This window comes from Saccoglossus kowalevskii, chromosome 4 (genome assembly GCF_978046115.1).
Source record: "Saccoglossus kowalevskii chromosome 4, keSacKowa6.1, whole genome shotgun sequence".
Taxonomy (NCBI): domain Eukaryota; kingdom Metazoa; phylum Hemichordata; class Enteropneusta; family Harrimaniidae; genus Saccoglossus; species Saccoglossus kowalevskii.
This window is the reverse complement of record NC_140644.1, coordinates 22,327,348-22,337,670: the sequence shown is the minus strand read 5'-3', so window position 1 is coordinate 22,337,670 and position 10,323 is coordinate 22,327,348. Positions and strand designations below refer to the sequence as shown.

Here is a 10,323-nt window from a genome sequence, read left to right as displayed (position 1 = left end):
TTGATATATAATCTTATGATTATTCAAGACTCACTTGACCATTCACACATTTTGATTTAAAATAATTAAACTCATTAATTATAACTGTCGTTTAGTTAAGCCGCTAGTTATAATAGGGTTATTACTGGCTATACCACCTTGACACAATTTTATGACTATTTATATCAAGGTAGTGCTGTCATTCGTGCAATTAAAGTCATCGTTTATGGTCATCAATTAACCGTGACACTTAATACATGGTTGCCTGTATTATTGGCTCCAGTCTGTATTTCTCTAAATAAGATGTGTATAATTATACAAATATAACAGTATTTGTGCAAGTTGCAAACTATTAAAGACTGTGGAACGCCGCATGATTTAGGTCTCGGAATAAACCTTAATTTGTCTAAAGTAAATGAATCTAATACCAAGTATTTTGCGGAAATTAATAAACAGCAGGACAGCAGTCTTTAATATTCATTTTCAGGTAGCATTCATACAATGTAATTCTGCTATTGTTGTATATACATATATGGCAGTTTGCAGCAATTGTGTTATTTGATCAACCATCACTACAAATTGGGTTCGTGTCAGTTTTTCTTGGTATCAGGAATCGTCTCGGAGATGGGCGTCAAACTGAAATATGTTTTATCTCGTCGGGATTCCACAGTTCCTTGGAATAATGAATCAGTTCCGTGCAGGTAGTCAAGAATACCAAGTGCACCAAAATTACAATAAGTCCTATGGGAGAAACATACAAACTTTAGATTTATTTTCTGATCGTATGGTATTGTGGACACATTCTTAGTAGTAAGCTTGCAGGAGATTTTATACCAGCAACGGAGAGAAATGGAGGCCGATAATACAATGTTTCAACAAGTCAATAATTGGACAGGGAGGGATTATGAAACAATCAGAAAAATAGCATGCAACACAGATAGAATATTAAGAATGGCACAGTGCAGAAGATTCATGTCAACCACCATCCTAGGAATAAATACGGTACCCGGATGAGACCAATAAAACTGTATTTTTCTGAAAGTTTCTTATTTTAATTGTATGTCACTGAAACCCGGGTGTACGAAAGTAGAAAGTTAATTGTCACGAAAACGAAAACAATGGATTTCTTGTATATAACTGGACTACATGTAAATATTAATCAATTGGCTCACGAAAGTTTTTGATTAATGACAGAAGACCAATATTAAACCTAGGGGCCTTTGGTAATAGTGTCCTTGTACCTTTGTTAGTTATTCATAGTTCTATAGTTTTTCTTTAGATAAATTTAACTGATTTTGTTAAACACACAAAACAACAGTTATATCAGAATATCAGAGGCATCAAAATCATCTATTGTCATTTTTTACACAATAAACTACTGAATATTTTGTTTAAATGTCAAAACCCGTAACCATTTTGAAATAACGTCAATTTGGTTCAAAAATAACGATATTTTAGAGAATATTGGACCAAAATATTGGTCGCATTTATTTTCAAAAAATAAATATTTGTCTGCAGGAATGGTTAAATAAATTGTACGACTATTGCAAAAAATTGGAAATCAAATTAAATTAGTCAAAAACTAAAATTTTAATATTCAGAGAAGGAACTTTACAGAAGATGGAAAAATTCCATTACAACAATCAGACCATTGGTTGTATAAGTTCATATAATTATCTTGGGTTAACATTCAAGACCATTAGAAAAATGGGAAACACCAAGAACAAAAAAAATTATCTAAAATTGCTTGTCCTAAAAATATATAATATAACAACACATTAAGAAAATAATCAAAACTATCAAACAAAAATATGAGAAGATATGCTACATTTAAAACTAAATACAATTTTGAAGAATACTTAACTATTCTGAATCCAAAACAAAGAATTTCAGTAGCTAAGTTCAGAACCATAACCTATCTATTGTAACAGAGTGACGTACTAATCTCGAAACATATTTAGAAAATAGAATTTGAGGTCAATGCTCATTTCAAGAAAAAGAAGTTGAACTACACTTTTACAGGAAATGTTCCAAATATCGAAAATATTTGATGACAGTAAAACTTCCCATTGAAATACAAACCAATTTCCAAAAATTCATCCATGTATTGCAAAGCACAGATAAAAATATTATCAAATCTGTAAGAAAATTATACACAATGCCTTCTTAAGTTGGAAATGAAAAACACGATACGTAATCATATCCACAAATGATTTTTAACCTTATTTCCTTGTTTATGTTGCTATATACTGATAGAAAATTTATTATTATAGTTATTATATTATTATTATACTTGACTCTCGCGAGATCTGAACCATTGTATCATAATGAATACTTACCTTGCGTGGTGAAAGTCGTGGAATTGTGCAGACCTGCTGAACGGTAGGTGATATCCCGAATGGTGGTTGACAGTCCACGACAGGAAACAAACAAGCCAGATCCATACAGATAATAGATGGGAACCGGCAACAAATGAACCGGCAAACCCCGTTAATGTGTTACTCAGTAAGTGTTCTATGGGATGGGCATACACCGCCACTAAACCGAAAGGTGCTGTCCATTCATGATGCTTCTTATGAATTCTTTTATACAAGTACGGATGATGTAGTAACCTAGAAATAACCACTCAGTATTTAATGTTTCTCATATCATGGAGGAAAAATTAAGGAATTATTCGAAATATTATATAAGGTTCTTTTGAATTTCTTCTAGAGTCTTATCAATTTCTCACGATTTTTTTTAGGAATTTATGTATGATTCGTATACGTTTCTTCTAAGATTCTTAATAATGTTCATAACAATGCATGTACTTTTGATATTCGTATAAACTCTTTTCATGTAAATCTGTGAGTGAGAAAGTGTAGCAACCTGTTTTTTGGTAAAAAAATGAACGCTTAAATGTATAAATCATATGTGTGATTTTAAAAGTATGTTTGACAAATATTTGTTTCTAATCAAAGATGTTATATGAATTCATTGTTCACAATATAAACTACGTATTGATGAGGGACGTTATATACCTTTAGAAGGGATGAGGGAACCAGTGCATGTGCTTATAAATTCAATCGAGGACGATTTCATTTTTGTTCTCGAGTGACGTAACCATCTTGATCCAAAAATATTTTTGGTATATACCTTCAACATTCTAAGAGTGTAATGACATCAAATTCAGACAACCTCGGAAAAGGCAAACCAAATCAGGGACGACATTTTTGCATGAAATTTGCCAACGTGCATATACTCATCAATTTATATTCACTGGGTTTACTGTTATTTAGATTTGTACTCTGTGTAGTATTGTATTCTATGGTAGTGGTATGGGCATCTGGTCTATACGATTTACCTGTGAGAATAATAGAAAACGATTTCATCGAAAACGAGAGAAACCATCAAATCAAATAAGATTCTTGGAATCGTAGGTACATCGGCAACTGAGCAACTGTTACCACGCCAGAGAGCACCGGGATAGAGCAGCAACGATGTTGGAGGGAACATCACCACCATGTTGAAGAGGGTTGTCTTAAATACACGAGGAAGATGTGATGGATCCAACTGAAAATATGAACAAGGCTGCCAATTAATGTTCACTGTCTCATCAAAGACGTTGTTGTAAATTAATTAAACAGTTATAAATCCGTATGTCAGTTTTTGAACAGCCATTTCCAATCACACATATATACTATGCCGGGAGTGTATAACGCGCCTGTAACTGCAAATGTGATTGGTTGATACGAGAACGGGGTTACTTCTACCTCTTTCATATAGTACAGTCGTTTACGTTACTTACTGGTGCATTTTTATTTTGCTGTACTTTATACTTCCATATAAAGTTTGGTTTTTTCGTTAGATCAACATAAAGATGCAGTAAAGCAAGGGACCAGAAGGTAATATTAACCACAAGCCATGTCCCTGTAATATAAAGAAGCACGGAATGGGCATTGACTACTAGTAATTTAATAGTAACAACTTGACCAAAAATGTCAAGTACAAAGGAATAATTATGTTGCTATAGAAACGATATTGACTAACTGGTATGCCCGTGTAACAGATAGAAAACACAATAATAACTTACATCCACGCCACTCACAAGCACTATACACATAAGCTGTATATGGTCTTGTGACTATTAAGTGAATTTGCTTCGATTCCGAGTCGAATTACTGTGGCCCAGAGATATTCGGAACAGAACCGAATCTTACACAGTATTCAGAAACAATAGCGAATGAAATCGAACTTACAGTCAAATGGGAAGCCGAAACAGCGTTGGGGCGCTTATTGTGTAACTACAAGATTACATCTGATACACAGTAGTACTAGTATTTTTTTTATGTCACAGTGTACATTCACAATTATACACGGATGTTTTCAAATAAAGATTAAAGCCGAATTACATGACCTAAATAACACCGATGTATATAGATTGTGTTTCCACTAAATAATACACACACAGGTACATCACAGCGTTAACTTACCAACAACATTCAACATTAGTTCATTTCCGCCAAATAAATTATAAACTTTCTGCCAACCCGAAACCAGGATTCCAGGACGAGTGATGTTAACGATGTGTATATAATCCATTGCGAAAATACTCGTGATATATGCGGAGAATTGACGGCAAACAGGTGATAAGGTCACAGTGTTGTACAGTACGATATCTGCAAGTACAAATACTCTATATAATTGGTGGTACATAAACTGAACTTTGTCGCGCAATGACTGCATTTGGGTATCTGCGCATGCGTAAACTCAAATCGTAAAATACTAGTAGACTATTCTTCAGACAGTATAATGTACTAGATAGTATTTTTTCCTTCAAATGTTGATATGTATCGTATCGCGGTTCTTATATTAGGGTAACCTGTAAAACATGGACTACGTTAAAATCGAGATATTTATAATATTTTTATCGTATCGACAAAATTGAAATATGCGGTTCCCACATTAACCGCCCGAAACAAGTTCTCCCAAGCCTATCGCGGAACAACATATTTATTGATAGCACCGCAATGGGCGTCAATGAACATTGATTGACGTACAATCTGTAATTTTTTTTCATTTTGCCCATATGCATAATTTCATATCACATTCATTGACGCATGCGCATTGATCAAATATGGTATTGTTTGCTGCGTTTAGAATCTCGTGAGCCGTCAGTAAACAAAGTTTCTTGATCAGTGAGATACACTATATATATATATATATATTCAACGTATTACTGATAGACCGAACAAAGTTCACGTGTGCTCTTTGTCTAGTGTCCACTGTATCAGTTGACAGATCAGGTCATAAGAGATAAATATCTTGTCGGATTTTTTCGTTTAAATCCAAGTTCAACGTCAGCGAAACAATTTACGAAAGATACGAGAAGATTCGATGATATTTGCAAATTAATACCCTCATATTTCAGTAGTATAATCAACTAGGACAACTATAATCGGCAACAGGTGTATATTATTCTATATTTGATTGTAACGTTATATTCAATAAAATGAAACGCTCATTTCAAAATCTTATTTTTGAAAACTATGGAATAACTTGGAGAATCACAACTGAAATCTAAATTGTGATTACTTACCGCCAATTCATCAATTCAAATTACGTCAAAAAGCAATATTGGAATAGGGAATATTATAAATCCACTTGGCCGTCATTAGCCACGAACCCGGACCACATTGACACCAGTAAGATATACTCCGTCATTGTAAAACAAAACCTTGGACAAGAAACTAATCAATTAGATTACAATAAATCCAAATAAAAAAGAAATTATTGTGGCTCCTGTATAATTTAAAATAGAGTATATAGGTAGGAATTCTGTTTTATTTTTCTATATATTTTTTCTTGGTTATTTGTTTTGTAGATACCGTGACGAGTATCATAAATCATGTTTAAAGTTGTTTACATTATCCAGTTTTGCAAAGATTTTAATTTTTATAAAATGTCAAAGCCTCAGGCTGGAAAAACCATGAGACAACTCTCTGATGTCCCTTGTTGTTCGCTGCTTATACACTGGCTACTTTAAATAAATAAATTATTCTCAAATTACCACTAGCTCTTGACACTGAACACTCAGAATCAAACCTGCTTTACGTCTTTATAGCTAAAATCTTTTTTCTTCCCCTTTTTTTTAAATAAAACATTTCCTATGTCATCAGTGTCAATTTGTAACGGTCATTGCCGAATGACCCTGAAAGCACTGAACTGCACTGGACACTGAAAGCATAGCATATATGCTCTTTACCGAAGTTATACATTAAATGATTTGCAAGTGAAAAAAATGGTCACGAGGCTGTGCCCAGAGTTCGAGAGGGCGCCATCTATTTAAGTTTCACGTATATTCTGTTTCATAAAGACGTAAAGTTTTTTTTTATATAACATATTAATTAAAATGACTTGGTCAATCACAATGTCTTAGCATATATTAACAATCGCGTGCATGGTTGTCATGGTAAATTAGTCGATGATTGAATAAAACTCGCAAAGACTCACGGGTAATTGGCATTACCAAATAGATTATATAGCCAATGGAAGCGCCTGCTTTGGATCTGAATGAAAAGCGAGAGTATCTTTTATTAAAAACAGTCATGCCATCATAAAATTCACTGTAATAAGCAAATATATTACACAGTTACCGGAATGCTTAGTTCAAGTATATGTCTGTCACTTCCACTACTTGTTGTTATACTGAAACTCCACAATTAACATTCACAGTGATTATCATCCTACAGGACATGGTAACCTGTGATGTTCATTATTATGTAGATATACATGTTAAATTAAAATGGTAAATTTCAGTCAATGATATCTAAATATCATTATTAATTAGGGAGCTTGTGACTGAAAATGACAGTTTTGTTTTCTTCATTTAATACCGAACTGAATTGGTCGAAATCCATTAAAAGAATGTATTAGCAGATTTGACTATACATGTGTATATTTGATTATATATTTGTGGTATCATTATATTGTTGTAATTAATTATTTATTGTGAAATGTTTATAAATAAATATAAACTCGGTAGCGGAGCAGGACAAACAAAGTGAACCTGAGTAAAAACACGGAGTGGTAGTTCCGACTGCCCTCTCTGGTGATATTTCTTTTATTTTGAATACTATCCTTATTTCTACGTCAGCTGATTCCAAAGACTAGCCCTTTTGTTATTATTTTCAGGATATTAACAGGATATCCGGGCTCATACCACTAATTGGAACTCCCTAGACGACAATATTAACATATGAGGAGATTGCTATATGAAAATAATAAACAATGTTGAAAACATGTCTCTAACATTGGGAAATCAACATGACAGTAATCAACCACATCATGGAAAAAAACGCACATGTTAGCCAGCTCAAACTCTTACAAATCTCAGGTAAACAAGACACACCTACTGTATTTGGATTGCACCTAGAGAAATCACTGGAAAAACACCAAGATTAGAACATCCAAATACACACAGAATAAACCCACAGGTACACTGTCGCTACGTAGTAAACAAAAGACCAGATGTTAGTCCCACCTTTGACCCAGGTGATGCACGCCCTCAAACAGGGCGCACCCGAGAAAAAAAAATATTTAAAAAAATGTCATTGGTTCTTGCAAGGTATTTAAATTGGGGCTACGAACTGTGATTGGTTGATTAATGGCATGATATCTAGAAGCTGTTTTGTTCTCAGGCTCTGAACCACGTTGCCCTACTTCGCTTCAAGACATTAAATCTCTTGTAGATCCATTATGACCTAGGGGTGTTTAGAATTTCCCATCTTCTTCTAAATAAATCCATAAAATTGATTGTATTTTGACAAATGTTAAACATTCTACCTACTGTTTCCATCGTAAATATCAACACACAACCATAGAGGGCGATGTTTTCATATTCCACAGTTTCTTTGTTTTGTTTCGTTTTAATACAGAGATGTTTGGACAGATGTCATATATATTCACCATATTGCATACTCTCTGTGGTTCTTGTGGTGACTTGTTCAGGTTTTCATTGGTTCATAACACGTGATTAAGTTTAGGTAGAGATGGAATAATATAATTAATTCCATCGGCTACATCAGATAAACACGTGTTTTACGATATTGAAGCATGCCGACCTCCACCAGAATTGTATTCACCTTAGAAGTAGAAACAACATATGACTCTAATTGGTACGGAGATATTGAGCCTGATTTGAACTTTTATCAGGTACCTCGTATTGCCCGGCCTCGTAACGCTCATCCTGCGTAACAAGGGTCACGCGCCACACTGGTCACTGTTGCCTGGGACTGATGGTAGAGAATGCGTAACGCTGTGGGAAGTGCGCCATCACATCAGGGCAATAATTTCCCGTCACGCCTGGACCAGCGCGCCCTACTTTCATCAATCGAAACAAAACGCGTCATTTTAAATTACGCCGTGTGTTTGAGGTCACGGAGTGGTAAACTTGTAATTACACCTATATGATAAAACCTTTATGGACTGGATACCCTCGGTCGTATGGCTTACGCACCCTGTCTAGCCCGGGCGCCTCTACCGCACGAACTCGGGCTGCAAAATAGTATCTCTCTGTTTTTTGAAAGTTATAATAGTTTTATGAATATTTTTTTATCAATCAAAATATCTAGTTGTATTCAAATCAAGCAATCCAGAAACGATATTGCGAGTTTAATTAATATTAACGAATTAACGCAACAACACCCGAACCGCACGCCCTTTATTTTGAATAAGTGGGCAGTCGCAGTTGCTATGTCACTTGAAGGCACAGCTATATGATCATAGGCGTAGACAATGTGGAGCTCTCGACCAGCCAATCATTATTAAATATTTGAATTTGAATGAAAGCTGATGATCGGTATTTATGTATTATTTACGACTTAGTGTGTATTATTTTATCTGTCGCCACGCCACACGGGTACTTCCGCGATTACTGAAAATTTTAAGAAGGCAAATAAAAAATACACTAGAAAAAAAAGTGTATGAAAAATAAATAATAAATACATTTTAAAAACACCAGTCAATCGATGAACCATCCTTGGGAACTACTACTAGACGCAACGATGTTGACAGACTTGCAGAATAAACCCACATACCTATCAGCCTCACACAAATGGTATCTCAGCGGCGTGAATGTTCTTTTTTTCTGGTCCGACCCACTCAGCGACAGCACATCCAGACTATATTAAAATCCCTGGAGAGACTTCAGAGACTGGTGTATCGTATGGAATCATCACTAACTCTACATCACCTCTCTAATAGTAGTAGAATATTTATACTGGTTAAAGATGTCCAATCGACCATTCATTATGTTCTAAGAATTTTTAGGTTGTCTATAAAACGCGGAACCGAAATCTCAGTACAGCAACTCTATTTAATTGTAGCTGTATAGGAATGTAATTTGATTGCGACTTAATTAAACTCAATTAAAATGCAATTCAATGATTTACGAATATTTTAATAATAAGATTTAATTAAACTAGATTAAATTGTAATCATATATAGAAATACGTTTTAATTAAATTTAATAGGAATGCAGTTTAATTACAAATTTAATTAAACTGTATCCAGGTGAAATAACTTAAATTCAAAATGATATTCAACTTAATTTAACTGGTCTTGGCATTAAAATTATAATTATACAGTATATCAACTTAAACCCTAAACGTTATGCCAAGACACGTATTTCTACTAGTAGTAATTTCCAGTTATGAAATTCCGGTTCTGTTCTTCTTTTTTACTATTGCTCAGACAATCAATGCATTAATGCACAAACTCACTGGTCATAGAGGCAGTGGCTAAGACGATTACAAAGCAACCAACCCTATAGTCACTGTTCCGACGTCTTGGATTCGATAAAAACTCATTCAAACCAAGGCAAGATACCTATAAGAATCCATATAGTCTCCAAAAAAAGTGTTTCGCTTCCGTCGTCGACCAGGGCACGATTTCTCAGGACAGACATAAGGTTAAATTGTTCATATTTAGAACTAAAAACAGCATTTCATACGGATTGAGTTGGTTTAAATGAGTAAGATTACCATACTGTCTAATTACTAAGCGTTACATTATTAATTGGAAAAATGAGTAATTAACATTGGTAGTTATGTGAAACCTTATGTGACTTAGAGGGCGTTTTCAACGTGGGTTCCCAGACTAAAACCTGAGAGGAAAAACGTGCATTTTATTTATTGATGCTTTGACAATATATACCTTTTAGCATGTGATTTTTCCGACACGTTAATTGTTGCATGACTAAAATGTATCCACTCTGTTCTCAATGATTTAAATCTCGTTTGTGTTAGTGTCACTGAGGAATTGTAGATAAAGTTCAAAAGGTCACTGATTGTGTGATGATCACAT

General features: G+C 34.3%; 1 protein-coding gene across 3 annotated transcripts; it reads right to left on the bottom strand.

Moving 5' to 3' along the window:
• Positions 1–235: 235 nt before the first annotated feature.
• On the bottom strand, positions 236–7,497 carry LOC102801079 (fatty acid hydroxylase domain-containing protein 2-like). 3 transcript variants are annotated; one of them, XM_085498547.1, is made up of 8 exons: positions 7,374–7,487; positions 6,472–6,527; positions 5,558–5,695; positions 4,452–4,637; positions 3,767–3,888; positions 3,323–3,531; positions 2,319–2,591; positions 236–720 (listed from the first exon to the last, which is right to left on the bottom strand). In XM_085498547.1, the coding sequence occupies exons 4-8, from the start codon at positions 4,558–4,560 to the stop codon at positions 570–572; spliced, it is 864 nt and encodes a 287-aa protein (XP_085354673.1). In that variant the 5' UTR covers positions 4,561–4,637; positions 5,558–5,695; positions 6,472–6,527; positions 7,374–7,487; the 3' UTR covers positions 236–569. The 3 variants fall into 3 exon arrangements, with proteins under 3 accessions (XP_085354673.1, XP_085354672.1, XP_006815602.3); XM_085498546.1 differs by lacking the exon at positions 6,472–6,527 and having other exon boundaries at positions 7,370–7,495; XM_006815539.3 differs by lacking the exons at positions 5,558–5,695; positions 6,472–6,527 and having other exon boundaries at positions 7,370–7,497.
• Between the last annotated feature and the right edge of the window lie 2,826 nt (positions 7,498–10,323).